This window comes from Aedes albopictus, chromosome 2, assembly GCF_035046485.1.
Source record: "Aedes albopictus strain Foshan chromosome 2, AalbF5, whole genome shotgun sequence".
Classification (NCBI taxonomy): Eukaryota; Metazoa; Arthropoda; class Insecta; order Diptera; family Culicidae; genus Aedes; species Aedes albopictus.
The window spans coordinates 483,574,708-483,594,032 of NC_085137.1; the positions used below are offsets into that span (position 1 = coordinate 483,574,708).

Below are 19,325 nucleotides of genomic sequence, written 5' to 3' on the forward strand. Positions count from 1 at the left end.
ATCATAAATTTTTTGTTTGAGAAAAAAGGCGTTTTTGAATGGTAACGATACTTAACAACCCATTCGGTCTATCATAAAAAGTTCGAAAATTGTACCTGCTATCATCTATATGATTCACGCTATCATTGGCTTATAATCCATTGTATGATAAAATGTATAATTAGAAAATGATAACCTGTATCAGCGCTGTATGATACCGTTTTATTCGGGGGGTAGTCCGCAGATCGCAAGAAATTTCTTGGCCTATCTTGATGCATGGAAAATTCAGGCAAGGAATCGTCACGGAAAAATAATGCACTCTGAACGAAAATTACTTGAGCGATTCCGTTTGATGTGCATATTCTCCGTGCAGTTGAAACCCGGAATTTTCGACTAGCGAAGTTGAATTTTTCTCCATATCCGTACGTCGGACCTAACTTCGGAAGTGATGCGCTGTAAAGCGGACCAGGTTTACTATACAGCGCACTACTTCCGAAGTTATGGCCGATGCACGGATTTGGAGAAAAAAACCAACTTCGCTAGTCGAAAACTCCGATTTTCAACTAAATTGAGAATATTACCTCCACCACGTTCAAAACTAGATTGAGTTTAAATAAGGGCGAAAGTAACATGAGTGAGTTCTCTTCAGCGACTCGCTCTTCTGCAAATTAAAGTGACAAGATGCAAATTCAATCGAACTTTTTTCCACTACACTGAACGGCGGCTTGTGGTGAAAATTACTATTCCGAGGGTCAATTGGGTTTTTAAATTAAGAAAAATGTACCGATTTTTTGATTTTATACGAAAGAGCACCTTTTTCTGAGCCACTATGATTTTTTTCAGATTTTTAGAACTTTATTTTGGTACCTAAAATCAATTTCAAAGAGATTTTTTGAAATCACCTTTTGACAGCTGGGTAGCTGTTTGACAGCTCCACTCAGTACAAAATGCGACTAGGGGTGATTCGACAAATCGCTCCCATACAAACTTCAAATTGAATTTAAATAGGTTCCCGAGCACCAAAATTCAGGAAAATTTAGATTTCGGCTCAGTTTTGCATGCAGATTCAGAATATGGAATTATTTCAACACCGCTAAAGAAGCCAATTTAAATATTGTCGGGCCGCCACCAAACCGGACTTCGCACAATCAAGTCGCGACGCGACCAAACTCGCGACGTTTTTAAATCATGTCAAAGGTAGTGCGCATCCTTCCCGTTGTTGTCAGCAACACAGCGCACTAGATGCGAAACAGTTGCGACACTTGTGGACCAAGAAAATTGCAATTTTTGATTGAATGTCGGTCTTGATTCCAACCGGATAGACAATACACAACGCCACTAAATTTGTGCAGACTGATTTTCGTTTCAATTCAACAGAACTATGTTTTCAATTTTACCATGGACTCGATTTTCAATTAAAAAAAGTTTCTGCTGGCAACCGGATTCGAACCAAGAACCTTGACATCACCAGGCTCGCACGCTACCACTCGGCTATCGAACCGGTTGATGTGAGAAGAAACAAAACGCACACAAGAAGCGTTGGTGGGTCGATGATCATGTTTTGCCATGGTAAATTTAAAAACATTGTTATGCTTGGCATTACTGCAAGCCGCCTTTCAGCAAGGGGAATAACATATCCTTTTCTAACCGGAATATCCGCATTTATCCGTTTCTTACCGTCGCCAACCGTGTCTAACCGCTGCTCACTTAGCAGCTCGCTTAGCAACGGTTGGCGACGGTTAGAAACGGATAAATGCGGATATTCCGGTTAGAAAAGGATATGTCATTCCCCTTGCCTTTCAGTGTAGACGCTAGATTGCATCGCACAACCTAGCGATTTATGATCAAAAAATGCAACCAAACTTGCATCTTTCACTTTAATTTGAAGAAGAGAGAGTCGATGAAGAGAACTCGCTCATGTTACTTTCGCCCTTTTAAACTCAATCTAGAATTTTCAGCAACTTCTATTTGCCGAATAATCGCGTTCTGCGGATAGGCCTTTTTCGAATGTACTACGAGATGTTTGCGTGAACGTTAGCACCAACCACCATTTCAAAATAATTGGCAGCACCAGCACACCGATTTGACGTAACTGCACGCAACTTTTGCGTTTGTGTTGATTTTCGATGATGGTGATGATGCTTGTGTTCGTCTTCGTCAGCTTTTCGGTCTGCCAGTCGTTTTTCATCCGTGTTCGATCGTAGTCGAAAGTGTCTCGGTAGTGGAACTGTAGTAGGTTCGCATTTTGTCGCGTTTAGAGTGAAAAAATCCCCTGTTTCCATTTTCTCCGATTTGAAAATCGAAACTTTCGCGTTCTTTTTGCGTTGCATTGGACGGTAAAACTTCAACCAAAGCCATCGGAAACGGTATGCATTCTACGGTGAATCTCGGTACGCTCGGAAATAGATTGGCAATGTCTGGGAAAAAGTGAGAAAAGTGTTAGCTTCCCCCTTCGCCGTGGTGGCATCACAGTGTTGCAGGCTGAAAACCGTGCAGTCATCGAAATCATTTTCCTCTTGGTTGTGCGGCCGTCGCCTGTGCAAAAACGTGAGACGATCCCCCGCCCGTGTGTGTGAGTCAGTCCCAGTTCCTCGCGACGGCAGTAAAAGTGGCACTTATTGCGAAAAAAAATCTGGGTGCTTTGGCTTGGCAGGGCTAGGAATTCGGCCCCGAAACAGAGAGTGATCCGTGCGAAAGCTTGGCTGCAAAATTTCGGTTCGCGACCAGCAGCGTTTGTGTGTGCGCGTTGGTGTCTGGGTTGGGGTGAGGTGAAAGTGCAGTTTTTTTGGGGGCCGGAACGAGCGGGGCTTGTGGCCTGTGTGCCAGTGGACGGACTTTCATTGCGGAACTAATAGGAATACGATGGTGAATTTGAACTTGAATGATAACGGCGGAAGCGGTAACGGCAACTCGGACAGTCAGGGATATCCGCCGGTGCACTATCTGCACGAGTTGCCCCAGGCCGACGAGGAACGGTTGGAGAAGATATTCAAGAAGCTCGACCGAGACGGTAATGGACGGATTGATATTCACGATCTGTCGGCGGCGCTGAAGGAGTTCGGGCTGTCCCACCAGTATGCGGAGGTAAATATCGGAAGAAAGAGGGATCCGTTTCGACGGAGCTCTCCGGATCATTAAGTCTGCAATTAGCGGTTCTTTTTTGCGTTATATTTCTTTGCAAATTTTTCGTTCGATTACTTATCTCAGTGGCTAAAAATATGTGGATTGGTGGATACCGTTATGTCTGCGAATCAGATTTTGATGCAATCCGACACAGGTAACTAAATATCAGATGACAACGGACGATCGCTTGTGAGAGGCACATTAAATTGATTCGCAATTCCCATTCGTTCTCAAAGGTAAAAACGTTGGGGTTGGTTGGCACAAACCGGTTCTTTTATGATTTCAGTAATTGCGTATTCGAAGGTGAAGCACTTTCACGTTCCTCTTTCAGTGGGTAGATGTTATAATACCTTCGTCGAAATGGCGATGAGTTGTTGGAGCTCAATAAAGTTTTCGTTGTGGGTGCATTTGAGCTATCTGTCTGCAGTTCTTCTTTATTATACAAAAATGTCTATTTAGCATCTACAAGAATTATTTGAAAACAAAAGAGGCATGTGCCGAAAGAAATCCAGATTAAGTCAGATAAGCACTAGACGTTCTGGCTATCTTCGCAATCCAAGATAATCCCTACACGGATATCACTGATACCCGTAGAGATTCACTTTCCTATTTAATCGTGCCGCTGTTTTCAGTATGTTTCCAGTAGCTACTGTGGTTACTTGCGTCCAGGTACCACACAAATGCATTAACTTCCGTCATCACTCAGCGCTGGTACAAAGTAAACTTCCGAAGCGAAACCGTACGCTTTGCAAAGGCAGTCCGGATGAACGACGGGACAGAGACAGTACCGTTCGCCTTATCACCTCCGGTAGAGAATTCAATCCTCTTCTTCAGTTTGTTGGTTCTATCTACGGTGTACTTATGTTTACATTTCCTCGCACGAGTGAGCTCCACCACAAAGCTCGCACAAGAAGCATGTGGTCCACTCGGTTATCAGCAAGGATTACCTACCACGCCAGCAGCAGACCAGCCAGCTGCTAGACCAGCGCAGCCCAAGCAGTGTGTAGGTCATGTTTATGTCCGTGGACTGTGGGAAATCGATTGAATTCACTTGCAGCAACAATGATGGTACTTCAATTGAAACACATTGTAGCTAATTGGCGGTTCAGATAAGATTAGGTACCGCACGGACGGAATCATCCGGAACTGGGGCTTGTCCCGTTCGTTGGCGTTCTCTGGCCACGTCGTTGCGGCACACCTTTTCTGCAAATGCCCTAATTCTATTGCACCAAACCAACAACGAAGGCCAGGAATTTGCGAGCAAGAGGAATAAATATTTCGCATGCATCACGTGTTCTCTATTTTCTTATTAGCTTTTGCTGTGCACTTTATGCAAGAGACAGTCAGCCAAGCCAGCTGATGAAACTGGTTGCGCTCAGGTGCCAGTAGGTAGGATGTAATGTAATCCAATCACTTTCAAGGTTGCTGTGAAGGCAAGTTTCTCCACCCGCTCTGTTGGGCCGGTTTCACCAGAAGATCGCGACCATCGGACCGTGTGACACATTTGCTGCAGTTTATTGCACTGCAGCAGTGCTCGGTGACTGTGTGAAGACACCGTCGCCCGCAGTGGGGTGCCATCGTCACATGCACAGGTAATACAAGTGGTGAAGTAACAGAGTGAGGTGACACTATAACGCCTCCGGGTAATTGATCATACATAGGCCTTCTGGGTTGCATTTCTCCATCATGCCGGCCGCACTTTAGTATTCCGGTGTTGCTGCACAATTGGCATTTTGATGAGGTGCAACACAGCAGTGTCGCTGGAAGGTTGGAGTTCATCGCATTATCGCTTTCTACCATTCTTCGACACAGGTCAGCCGGTTAGAGTGCCAATGCGCATACGTACGGAAACCGAAAGGACTGGAACAGCAGATTCTAGCCGCGGTGTACGCGTTTGTCCTTGGTGGAAAGAGCGCATGGTGGGTCAGGATGGTGCCAGTGTGTCTAGGCTAGGATGGCAATTTGCGTTCGTAGTCAGAACAGAAGGCGTTATCGCACAATCTCACGTGATTTGAAATGCTCCTGGACTGCTTCAAACTAACGATGGACATCAAATATGGGTCTAAATTGTGAACGTCGAGCAATTTGCATACTGAAGTGTAGGTGGTTTAAGGTGAATATATAACGAAGCCACTCCTCAAATTTTCAAGAGCGCAAATCTGAGGAACCAAGAGACGGATTGCGCTTAAAAGTTGATCGATTGGTGACCCGCTGGTGGTGACCAATCGATCAACTTTTCAGCGTAAACCAACCCTCGGTTCTTCAGATTTGTGCTTTTGAAAATTTCAAAGGAATCTCTCATCGCGAAACGTGCTGCTTATGAGCGAAGAGTTGGCAAAATCTGTAGAGGTTCCGAAGTGGTGTTTCCATTCAATGTCATCGTCGAAGGTATTCCGGACTCCTTTATCTGGTCATTCACGTACCTCCGAAAAGACCTTGGTTTTGATTGAGGACGGCATTGAATTCGTTGAAGCAACGTCGACTGGTTAATTTCTGTTAACTTATAAGCCACGTTGACCCTGAAGACTCTGAAAAAGTTCAATACTTCAGGTATCAGGTATCAGTAGGTCGGCTCTAGAGGCATGTACTCCTCCATTTGGGAAATTTGTGCCATCGCCATGAACACGAGCCTATTCATCATTAACGTGAGAGAGAAGAGAAGGAAAAAAGGATGAGACAGGGGAAAGGACAGGTATGGGAAAAGGATCGTCATACACGCATAAGCGTACCACAATGGGTTCATATAGCGTCCTGAAAAGAGCACTGCGATAACGCATAAAACGTAAAGAGAGCCTATCGTTCTTTACCACAGCGGGTCAAGAACAACAGAACGTCCTGAAGATTCAGGTTTCTGAAGTCAGTTTCACTTAATAAGTGTTTACCGAGTACTCGGAAACGCAGATGCGCAAAAACTGGACAGTTACCAATGAAGTCATGTGATGTTCCAGTGCGAGCTAACTCATCAGCCTCTCATTTCCAGCGATGGAAGAATGACCAGAAGATGAACAGCGTTTGCTGAATTCAGGTCCTCGATTTGAGTTCGACAAGCGATAACTATCTTCGACCTGGGGTTGGCCGATGCAAGTACTATAATAGCAGCCTGGCTATCTGAACAGAAGCATTTCACTTTGCCCATTACGTGCTGCTGAAGTGTCGATTGCACTCCGCACATAAGAGCAAAGATTTCGGCCTGAAAAATAGTACAGTGTCTGTCTACCAAGTGAATAAGACTGATGTAGCCTTAGCTCCCTAGAGTGGACACCAGCACCTGCTCGACCTACGAGAAGGGTGTCATCAGTGTAACATACGATGCCGTCTGAAATACTTTCCTTCAGATAACCTAATGTCCACTCATCCCGAGAAGAGAATTTCGTGGAAAATGTACTATACGAAAAAATACAAGCAATAAGATCACTTGGAGCAAGGACCACTTTGTCCCAATTCACCAATAGCAATAGTGGAAACACAGAGGTATGTGTTAATTTGCGGTTCATAGGAGTTTCCTCTTGTAAACCGAGTACCGATAGGCGCTAAGTGCACGAAACCCGAGCAGGGAATGAGAACTAATTGAAAACAAATTGAGTTATTTAGATATCACGAATTTTGATAACAAAGTGAGTTTTCATTTTGTATGACTTAAGTGTTAACATAACAAAAATGATAACAAAATAATGTACTGGAATATCTAATTGAAATCAGAATGAGTTCTCTTTGATAACAAATTGATATCTCATTTTGTTATCTACATTTTACGACTTGATATCATACGCAGTTCTCAGGGAGTTATCAAATCTAAAGGGTATACCCGAGCAGGGAATGAGAACAAACCTATAACAAAATGATAACTCATTTTGTTATTGATAACAAAATGAAATCATAACAAGTTTTCGTTCCGAATTGTTTTTATTTAATATCAAATTGAGATATCATTTCGTTATCATTTCAAATACTGATGATAACAAGATTTGATTTCAAAAGTCCATAATAGGTTTAATATGCCTTATTTAATAACATTAGGGGGATTCACTTAACAGCGTAAACTAATTAAAATGATTAAACGTCTTCAAGGCAATCTTCGATTATTTCATTCGTAAAATCATGAAACATTTCAAATAAGCAGAAAATCATGGCTTTTGCAGCAATTTAATCTGTTTCGTGAGTACCCCTATTAATTGGCTTCTTTAGGGGTATCCGGATTATTTCATAATCGGATTCTCCGCCCAAAAATTAGTCGAAATCCAAAATTTCATAAGTTTTGGAGTCCGGGAACTATTTTTAAAATGCATTTAAAGTTTGTATGGGGAATTTTTTTTGTTCGGGTCGAACTGTCACTTTATCGATTGAACTGTCATTGTATCCACAAAAATGAAAACTGTTTTGTTAATTGAACCATCTAAACAAAAGTATTGGAATCCAATAAAATCACGATATACTCAGAAAAATGAACTCTTTTGATTAGGCTATTGAAAATAGCAATATTTTATTCACTAAACAACCCAATTATATTCACAAAATATTTAGGCAAAATGAAAATCGGGTGAAGTACTGTTAAGTGGAATTAGAATTTGCATCCTTTGACAGATACGTATTTCGACCTTAACTGTAAGGTCATCTTCAGTATCTTGTACTTGACTCGACTTCATCATCAACAAAATATTTGTTAAATCTACCTGAGTATTGTACTTACATACATATTGACACAAAATTTATGATTAGCTGATTCTGAGTAATGGTCTAAATTGATGGTCTATTGATTTAAATTTTCTTGAACTTTAATAAATCTTTTTAGGGGGACTGGTTATTATCGGCAGGGTTGTTCTCTTCGTTATGAGCGGTTTTTCATCGGCCAAATTGCCTGGAATTTGGTCGTATAGCTCAGTTTGGTTGGCAAAGGTTTAAGGCCAACGTTGAATTCAACAGGTTTCAAAAAAGCCTTCCATGACGAAGAGAACAAAACTGCCCAGAATACAAAAGTTTCCCGATAATAGTTATTTCAATCTAAACATATTGCCAAATATTTTGAAATTTGAACTACGGGGTGATTATTTCTGCAGTTCTATATTTTAAAACTGCACCATTTGCGCTTTCGTAAGGAAATAACGAGAGTTCCAAAGTACTCAAAATTTCTCACACCTTAGGTCGTTTGGCATAAAGTCTTTTGGCATTATAGCTGATTGGCATAATGTTCATTTGGCAAATTCTAAATTAAAGACAAATAAAGTTGGATATGGCCAACCGAAGTAATTCACGATCATTCTACTGTTGAAGTTCACATATTTTATCTTTATAAAGTTTTCTCGCGTGAAAAAAGATTCATTGTAGCTCTGTACCAAATTGTTGAATCCCGTGATGTTTGATACAGTCTTGAAAATAACACAGATATTTATCATACATGAAAATGATGAATGCCATTTCACTTATTGTTATGCCAAACGGCCATTTCGCCAAACGACTATTATGCCAGATTATACCATTTGACCATTATGCCAAAATACTATGATAAACCTGATAGAATTAATGTAGTAAAATGTTTTTCCAATCGGATGCCTTATTTTTTCAATGCCATTATCTTTCCCCGGGTTACGAGGGAAAGAGCTGAGAAGCCAAATACGACTCAATTCGTTGCTCGATGTAATTCAATTTGAGTCCCGATGCCTGTTGCTCTGGGATGTCGTGAACACCTCCCACATCTGTTTTACTGCAGTGTATATAATTAGAAGGAAAAGCTGAAATATAATTGTACAAAAATATTACGTGCAGTTGTCCTTTGACTCCAAATTTACATTTCTTTGTCACTTGAATGTCCATCATTAATCTTTTAGTTGAATCATGGTATAGTTATGCTGCATATCTATGAGGATATCATATCGGATTTCCATACAATTTTTCTTCGTATAGGTTCATATTAGAAATGACTGATTGAATGTTAATGTTACAATCGATAATACTACGCCATTAATAGGGGTCATATTCTGATGATATCGTGTCAAACAAAACAAGTTTTCAATCACGAGATCCTTCTGAATTTAAAATAAAATCTCATTAAAATTTTTACATATTCATGTAAATTAATACCTAATAAAATATCAAAATGAAAAATTTGTTATTAATTTTTAGTTTTTACCCTATAGATTTGATAACTCCCTGAGAACTGAGTATGATATCAAGTCGTAAAATGTGGATAACAAAATGAGATATCTTTTTGTTATCAATGAGAACTCATTCTGTTTTCAATTAGATATTTCAGTACATTATTGTGTTATCATTTTTTGTTATGTTAACACTTAAGTCATACAAAATGAAAACTCACTTTGTTATCAAAATTTGTGATATCTAAATAACTCAATTTGTTTTCAATTAGTTCTCATTCCCTGCTCGGGTAGGGGTAGGCGGGGCATTATGGACACCCGGGGCAGAATGGACACCCTCAATATTTTGAAATATACGAACTTTTTTGAACTTTTAATGAATGGAGAATATAGTCCATTTGTCTAAAACGTAGTTTCAGGAAAGAAACATTCGAAATTAAAATTATACTTGATTTTACATGAAAAAGTTGCGTCCTCCGTTTTTTGTGCATGGAAATTATAATTTTCACACCATCTAAAATAAGATTTAGTGATTAATTTATTGCAGGTCGATTAAAACCTGATATTTCTAGAACACATGCAAGTAGTTTTGCTGTATCTACATGCTTAACATGTTTATATTTTCTTCTTTATTATATCAAAAATCAAGTTTGGAAATATCTTCTGCTGCCGGGGCAAAATGGACACTCACCTTTTTGAAAGAAGCGGCAAGGGAACCTAAATATGTACCGTATAACCTAAATCACAAACCAACCAAATTCTTCGATTTCAGTATATTTTCGGTTAAATGTTCACTATAGTAGACATAAGAAGAAACAAATTGGTCAAAAACGACAGCAGTGGAAAATAGTTGTTCTAGGCACAGCTGTACATGCCGACAAAAACGAAGCTTTATCCAAAACAGCCTGAATGTAGATTAACTGAACAAAAATGAACTACTTCGGCGTATTATTCATCCATTATAGTTGTTTTGTAATGAAATGACTTTATAGGTGTAATTAATGTACGAAATTCGTAAAAGTCTCATGGTGTCCATATTGCCCTATGGGGGTGTCCATTCTGCCCCGTATGCTTGAAGACGGTCATGAAAAACTAACATTTTTCATAACATTTTTTGAAGTGGATAAATCATTTTTCTTCGTGAGCATTCTTATGCAATAGATGCTAAATAGACTTTAAAAGGATACACGTATCAAAAAACTAAACTTTTTTGACATCTTGCCAGGTAAAGTTGGCAAAAACCTTAGGGTGTCCATATTGCCCCGCCTACTCCTAATAACTAAAAATTAATAACAAATTTAGTATTCATTTTGATATTTTATTAGGCATTAATTTACATGAATAAGTAAAAATTTAAATTAGATTTTATTTTAAATTTAGAAGAATGTCGTGATTGATACGATATCATCAGAATATGGCATAGATATGCAGCATAACTATACCATGATTCAACTAAAAGATTAATGATAGACATTGAAGTGACAAAGAAAAGTAAATTTGGAGTCAAAGGACAACTGCCCTTAACCTTCCGTAACTCGCCCGGTTGACCACAGGGTTGTTACAACAGCGCGGATTTCGCGAATTCCGCGGATTTCGCGATTTTCGCGGATTTGGCGCGGATTTACCCATGGAATTTGGCCCTCGCGCGGATTTGGCGCGGAAATGATTTTTGTAGTGTGTACAGCGAAATATTTGAATGATTATCGGCACTTGAATTAGAAATTATGAAAAGTAAATATTTGTTTAACCCTCCTAAGATGTTAGAATTTTTGCACCACGATAGCGTAGTGTACGTTCAGCGTGCCTGACTGGGTCATGTTGACCTTAACATCCTACTAGTGAAGAATTTGGAGCAAGTTTTCATTTTGGTGTACGGCAATCGTTTACGAATTTCATCAGCTCTTCAAAATATTTTTTTGAAGAAATTATGCAACGATTCTTCCAATTCCAATTCCATTGTGCATCTTTATTCAACTTTCGAGTCCTTGTTTCTAAAAAAAAATCAAATTTGTTTCTAGCAATTCCTTCGAATTTCGACTGTTGGTTATGTTGGGAGGTATGGCGTTCAGTCTTTGGAGGAATAACTCAAAAATGGATTCTTAAGCTTTCATCCGACGTTTCGGTCGCTATATTGCGCCTTTTCTGGGAATTAACTATGCTCCGTTTTATCGTAAGTATGAGCCCACCAGGGATGGCATTCACCATTTGCAAAGAGTTACATTCACTTGCTACTATCTCAGTTCATAAGCATGCTATCAAAAAACAATGTATGGATGACTTTTACCTTGTAGTTTTATCTGAAAGTTTGCCGAATATCATAAGGGTCGCGCACGCATGCTTAACTCGTGAGCGAGCTGTGAAAGCAACTCTCCACGCCGTGAATGTAAATTACATTCACGGCGTGGAGAGTTGCTTTCACAGCTCGCTCACGAGTTAAGCATGCGTGTGCGACCCTTGTGATATTCGGCAAACTTTCAGATAAAACTACAAGGTAAAAGTCATCCATACATTGTTTTTCGATAGCATGCTTATGAACTGAGATAGTAGCAAGTGAATGTAACTCTTTGCAAATGGTGAATGCCATCCCTGGAGCCCACTGCATAGTCCACATTCGTCCCAGACGTAACGTATCGTCCGCCGCCGGCGGCGGTGTTCCTTTAAATGTAATATCCGAAAGATATCCGTTTATCGGAAGCCGAAAGGGTAATAGTAATCTGCCCAAGTTACTGGTACAATTTTGAAATGCACCAGCTATATATTTTGAAGAGATTTCTAGATAAATCCCTAGATTATTTCGGGAAAAAATCTTTTGAAGGGTATTCTAGAGGAAACTGCTAGTAAAAACTTTGGCGAAAAATTCTGGGGGACCTCTGTTGGCATTCCTGGATATATTACTGCAGAAATTCTTGGAGAAACTCCTAAAAAATCCAGGAAAACCCTGTAGGAATTTCAAAGGACTCCAGCAAGTAAATCTTGAAAATTGTCAACATTGTCCTTCTAGGATTTTTCCAGTGATTATCCATTTTAAGGGACGTTTTCCTCTGGGCAGAGGCACAACCTTGTGATCAGCTTGTTGCTGTCAGGTCTCGGGGCTTAAATGTATCTTTACTCTACAGAGAAAGATGCACACTCGTGGTGCCAAAAAGAACAGATACTTTTCATGATCAAACGAAGAAGCGTCACGGCTCTTTTTTGTTGTTTTTGATATATTTGATTTCTATTTCCATAAGGAAGGAGGTTGTTACACAATTTATCCTTCTATTTTTTTAAATTATTATTAATTAAGCTTCCAATATTGAAGACACAAGGTCAAGAATCACAAGAAGAGCTGTTTATGCTAGTTCCCTGAACATGATGCTTGATCGTCAAATTTGTTCATTTTGTGTGAAAATACGCAAAGGTAAATAATGTTGACAATTTAATTAACAACACATGCTTTTACAGCTCAATTCGCAAAATCAATCTCCCACCTTTCCTCATCCTTAAGGCTACGCAAAATTTTAAAGCCACATGGCTAAAGAGGTTGCAATACCTACTCAAAAATTCCACGGTGTATTATGGACGATGTGAGTTGTTTTCTCAGGTTTTGCCAAGTATTCTCCTTGGAAAATTCCTCACTGAAGATTCATTCAAGAACTACTAAGACATTACTCAAAAAATGTTCGAAGTGATCTTATGAGAATTTTTCATGAGTATCCTTCTCAAATTCATACTGGTTTCAAAAAATTCTTAAAAAAAATGTTCGGGTTACTGTCTCCAAAAATATTCAGTAATACTTAAAGAAAGCCAAGAAAGTTCCATTCTGTTTATTTCAAAGATTTTTTTTTTCAGTTTCTTATAAAAATTTCTTCAGTTTTTTTTTTTTAATATTTTTCCCACGAATACACTACCTAGTTCTTGGGATGTTTCTCCTGAGATTTTGTCTAGAAAATTCTTTTCAAAAATCGCCCAATGGATCTTTAAGAAATGTTTTTGGAAAAAAAATAACGAAAGTTTTGCCGAAACTCACTTTCAGAATGAGTTGCGTTGATTTACGAATCAAAAGTTTTTTCTTCATCCAGCAGTCCATTCCAGTTTAATGGATTTAATGGATTTCTTCAATAACGTGAAGAAAGAAAAAAAAATACCTTCACGCTCTCGCGGATTTGGCGCGAATTTATTTCCAGTATCGCGCGGATTTGGCGCGGATTCAAATTTAGCTCGCGCGGATTTGGCGCGGATTTTTTTCCACCCTTCTCGTAACAACCCTGTTAAACCTGCGTCAGCACCACGCTAATGCTGAGTACAAAAAGCGAGATTTTTTCAACGTGTTGTACAAAATACAACAGCGCGATCGCTCGAGGGTTAATATTTTTGTATAGGTAATTATATTTCAGCTTTTCTTTCTGATTATATGCACTGAAGCAAAACAAATCAGGCCAAACATTTCAATAGGTCCTATCTGCATTTTAGAGGCTCTCTTTGTTCCCTGTCTCTTTCAATTATTGCAAAGTAATGGTACACTTTTCAACTATTTTTACAGTACAAATCAAAAGACCATTGTTTTGACCATCGTTCAATGCAAGGAGACAATCATAAAACAAATAAACAGCTGAGATATTAACGAAAGAGAGGGAAACCAAAGAGAGCCTCTCTTCTGCAGATAAGACCTTTAGACATGTTTGGCCTGAAATGTGGGAGATGTTCACGACATCCCAGAGCCACAGGCATCGGGACTCAAATTGAATGACATCGAGCAGCGAGTTGAGTCGCATTCGGCTTCTCAGCTTTTTCCCTCGTTACCCGGGGAAAATGATTACATTGAAAAAAATAAGGCATCCGATAGGAAAATATTTTACTACAATAATTCTATCGAGTATGGCAAAATGTCGTTCGGTATAGTCTTTTGGCATAATGGCCAAATGGCATAATCTGGCATAATAGTCGATTGGTGAAATGGCCGTTTGGCATAACAATAAGTGAAATGGCATTCATCATTTTCATGTATGATAAATATCTGTGTTATTTTCAAAACTTCAAACATCACGAGATTCATCATTTTGGTACGGAGCTACGATGAATCCTTTTTCGCGCGAGAATACTTTATAAAGGTAAAAAATGTGACCATCAACTTTTTTTTTTAAGAATGACCGTGAATTACTTCGGTTGGCCATATCTAACTTCATTTGCCTTACATATAGAATTTAAAAATTTAAAAATGTTTGGAAATATGTTTAGATTGAAATAACTGATATCTGGGAACTTTTGTATTCTAAGTAGTTTTGTTCTCTTCGTCGTGGAAGGCTTTTTGAAACCTGTTGAATTCAAAGTTGGCCTCAAATCTTTCCCAACCAAGCTATACAACCAAGTTTCAGGCAACTTGGCCGATGAATACCCCCTCATAACGAAGAGAACAAACCTGTCGATAATATCCAGTCACCCTAAAAAGACTTACTAAAGTTCAAGCCAATTCAAATGAATAGCATGACCACCATTACCCAGAATCAGCAAATTATAAATTTTGTGTCAATATGTAAGTAAAATACTCTGGTAGATTTAACAAATATTTTGTGAATATAATTAATATTAATAAATCATATTAAACCTTTTTTGGATTTTTGAAATCAAATCTGGAGCAACATTTGAAAAGGGCATACAAGCATTGGCAAACAATTACTTCACACGTCGCTCCTGAGCCCCCATCAGCTTATTCACAAAAACTAAGACCGTTATCAGATAGAGCAAACTTCGATCTTTCGGATAACGGTGTTCATTTGCGTGGGCAGGCTGCTGTTATGCCCTACGGAGCGTTTTCGAAAAAACACAAGACCTCTTGGGCCCTTTTCAAATGTTGCTCCAGAAATCTTGTTATTGAGTTTTTGAAATGATAACAAAATGATATCTCAATTTGATATTGAATAAAAACAATTCGGAAAGAAAACATATTTTGATTTCATTTTGTTATCAATAACAAAATGAGTTATCAATTTGTTATAGGTTTGTTCTCATTCCCTGCTCGGGAAGTGCTCCTTGTTTAAGATAAATGTGTAGTGGGGCAATGGGGCAACGTCAAAGAGAACTTCGAGCGCTGCTGTGGGAGTTGAAAAGAACGCTCCAGACATCGCCATTAAGCACATTCTTTGGAAATGGCCTGATTTTGATTGGATCATTCTCACTGCGTCCTTTTGCCACTACACAAGACATCCATATGCCAATATTGGCCGAACAACGGTTGTGTAAATCCATTTGATATACTTGAGCTTTAGACTACAAGTTTTATCAAAGGTTCGCTAGCATTGCTCGAAGGCCATACAAGCTTTCTTGAATCTGAACTCAATGTGAAGTGTCCAGGAAAGCTTGGAATCAAGAATAACTGCACATACCAATTAACAATGTTAGGTAGTCGTCGGCAAAACCATAAGTAGGAAAACCGTTATTATTGAGTTACCTCAATAGCGTATCTGCTACGAGATTCCACAAAAGTGGTGAAAAGACTCCCCCTTGGGGGCATCCATAAACACTCAATTTCCTAATCGCTGCTTGAAGCAATGTCGAAAAGAGATGTCAGTTTTTGAGCATTTGGTGAATCCATTTGGAAATCATTGGAGATATAAAAAAAGACAATTAGGGTGCCTGTACCAGTTATCGCACTACCTAAGAAAAACTATTTCTACAAAAATAAGAAGAAGACCGACGAATGTAAACAATAAGTCAAATGATTGATTAGTTTTCATACTTTATAGGAAAAATATAGAAACGGAGCCAAAACTACTTTTAGTATTTATTACGGCGTGTGCCAATGATAGGAACCCTGTACCAGTTATGGACACATTTGTTAATTTGGGTTCCACTTCGCACTATTTGCATGCATTCCTTATGGGAGTTGCCATAACTGGTACACTATGGCGAAATAGGGTGCAAGGAGGCCGAAAAGTTAAGGAAAATGATTTATTTCTACCATAATTTGAGCAAATTGTGAAGTTTGAATGATTGCAATCATCTTTTGTGATCGTGATCTGTTGTTAACGATTTTTTTCTTGTTGATTTGTATCTTTAAAGGTTGAAAATCAACTATGGCGAATTTGAGGTACTATAGCCATAACTGGTGCACTGAGCCTACATTGTCTTCGACCTTGCGGCCTCTACAGACTGAACAATACTAACATTTGACAACGGACAACACATATAACACCCAGTGGCCCAGTGGAGAATTCGATATCTAAGAAAACACCCAAGCATGATAGCTTTGAGCAAATGCCTTCTCGATATCGTAAACAAGTTTGGTTAAAAAGAGTCACAGTGGACTTTCCAGATTGGTAAGCATGTTGGTTCACATGAAGAGGCACATTGCGGTCTAAGCATTTCAGAAGAAAAGAGGTGAAACTGATAGGTCTGAAACTCTTTGCTCTTTGACCCACTTTCGGAATAAACTTTACAGTAATATCCCGCCAGGATTTGGAAATATACCCTGTAGCAAAACTGCAAACAAGTTCCCTTCTGAAGCAAAATAGGATAAATCCCATCTGCCCCAGGAGATTTGAAAGAAGCAAAGCTATTAAGTGCCCATTCAATTGATTCTAAAGTTATGATACTCCGAGCCGAATCCAGAGAGTCATAACTACAAGAAAAGACATCAGATTCATCCGAAGAAGTAATATTCACACATCCGGGGAAGTGTGTACTGAATAAACATTCCAAAACTTCCTCATCAGAGGAAGTGAAATCACCATTTGGCAAACGAAGTTCGTTCACTTGAAAATCCTTAGATTTTGCAAGCATTTTGTTCAATGGACTGGCTTCACTCAGACTGGAAACATTTTTACAAAGGGTTTTCCAGCCGGATCGTTCAGCAGACCGAAGAGTTTTCTGGTAGGCCTTGCGAGCCGACCTGAAAGCCTCCGATCCAGCTGAACGTCGTCTGTTCCAACTCTTTCTACATTGTTTCCTGAGCTTCGCCAGATCAGAGTTCCACCAAGGGATTCCTCTTGTGGTCTTCACAGACCGCAGAGGGCAAGCTTCTTCAAAAGCTTCCATGATGAAGGTCGTTGTAGTATCAACGGCATCATCTAAATCACTTTTAGTGTTAATGGATACTGAGTATCCATGAAATTTGGCTGCAATCAAATCGGTACAGAGATCCCAGTTGGTTGATCGGGGATTCCTGAAACGAAAAGTTTGCGAAGTAACATTTAAATGTTCAAACAAGATGTAGCGATGATCAGATAAAGATTCCTCATCTGACGCATGCCAATTGGTCAACTCCTGACTAATTCTGCTAGAGCAAAGCGTTATGTCTAACACTTCCTCTCTAGCAGATACCATGAAGGTTGGGCGGTTGCCTATGTTAAGTAATGCAAGATCTGTACTACTTAAGTTCTCCATCAAACTGGAGACTCTCAAATTAACGTCTGAGCTGCCCCAGATGATATGGTGAGCATTAGCATCACTACCAACAATTAGCGGAAGGCCTTTTGAAGGGCAGTATGCGATGACTTGTTTGAAATCATCCGTAGGGGACGATTCATCATGCGGTAAATCATCATACATTTTTCATTGATTCGATGATTCAATAAACCGAACAATAGACGTATTTCTAGTTAAGATTTTCAACAGAAACATCAATTGTGATAGCACATACATCTCTGGTGGTTAGTTCAGAGATGAGTGTAGCAACGATTGCATTGTTGACAAGCACATAGGCTCGAGGCATGACACGCGAGTTTGCCATTTCATGTTTACTGAAAGAAGCAAACGCCATGTTCACAAGGTATCCTAGATAAAAATTCGCCTTACGAAAGTAAGGTTCTTGGACGTGGTCTGGATCTGTACTATTTTGCATAAATCTGCAAAGATTGATCGTTGCTGTTGCAGGCTGAAGATTGATCACTGTGTAAATCGCATAATGCGGAATCATATAGGTGAAAATTTAAACTAATCAACAACATCTCCATAATCCCGCCCTTATTTAGCCTCAAGTTTGAGAATAAAGAAAGGCAGCTGATTGTCTTGGAGAAACACAAGGTTCATTGCATCATTGCTCCGGTTAGCGCAGTAAGGGCAAAATACTGTGGGGGGCGCCCTGGTACTCCATAGGCTTCGTAAGCGGTTAGGTTTTTATTAGACCCCCTGGCCATTCATTCCTAAGCACGGTAGGCATATAGCCGCATCACACCATGAATTAGGGATCACCTGTTAGTGGATTCTTACCACCGGAACAGGCGGTCCGTAGTGTTATTCTTAGCCAATTGAGACAATCGCTACCGACACTACACAGCTATCTAGGCTGATCGAGAAACAATATTGATGATCAACTTTATACGGGCTCGAACATCCGTGAAAGCGTTTATTTTTTTTTTTGCAAGCGTCAGAGCACTTTGCGGTCTTGGGCTAAGCTTTTCGGTATATCCTAGGCTATACTTCAACGTCACCAGTAAACAATTTCTCAGAAAACTTTATTCTAAAATATTGCCTAATTGAGATGGAGATATTCACGTCAAAAGGACTGTGCTAGTTATAATCAGGACGCTGGGCGGATATAAATAAATGGAGTATACACTATTTCAATTTCGAAAAGTTTGACGAACAACTGGTAGATAAACTAAAACACTTCATTATCGTTAATCGAAACAAGTTAAATAAAACCAACGAAAACAAAATCTTTCGTGTGACACAAGTATGTATTATGATTATTTGAGTCAGCCTTGAACAACTATACCCGCAAAGAGCAACCGCGCAGCATTCGAAAAAAGCCGGTTCGAACTACTCCTGCTCCACACGGTTCGACTTCGGTGTGATTTGGTTTTTACCGGTGCAAAATGTTGAACGTGGTGAACGAGTGACTTCCTTGCCTTTCTCATCAACTACATTCGCTGATGACTGGGCACCAAACGACCTTGACAAAGTGCCAACAAGTTGTTGTTGTTGTTGTTGTTTGGTGTATCCCTAAGTTCTAAGCTTTCACCGCCACGCGCGATCGTAGATAACGAAATCCTGATGTTACCAATATATTCAATGTGTTTCGAATTGAATAGAGTCAATACACTCCGAGTCGGAAGAGTAGTTGTTTTCCAACAGCTATTTTTGGGCGCCAAAATCGTAAAGACTGATGGATTAGCGCCTTATCTATCAACATCTACGCTTGTTGATTGTAGTATT

At 39.4% G+C, this 19,325-nt stretch overlaps 1 protein-coding gene across 2 annotated transcripts in view; it reads left to right on the top strand.

The window, feature by feature from the left end:
* Positions 1–2,119: 2,119 nt before the first annotated feature.
* LOC109399286 (uncharacterized) overlaps positions 2,120–19,325 on the top strand; it is a 30,712-nt gene continuing 13,506 nt past the window's right edge. Inside the window, exon 1 of one of the 2 annotated variants that reach the window (XM_062854136.1) lies at positions 2,120–3,063. In XM_062854136.1, coding sequence (XP_062710120.1) covers positions 2,842–3,063 — 222 coding nt within the window. In that variant the 5' untranslated portion in view covers positions 2,120–2,841. The remainder of the gene's footprint in view (positions 3,064–19,325) is intronic. The other variant, XM_062854137.1, reaches the window with a different exon arrangement.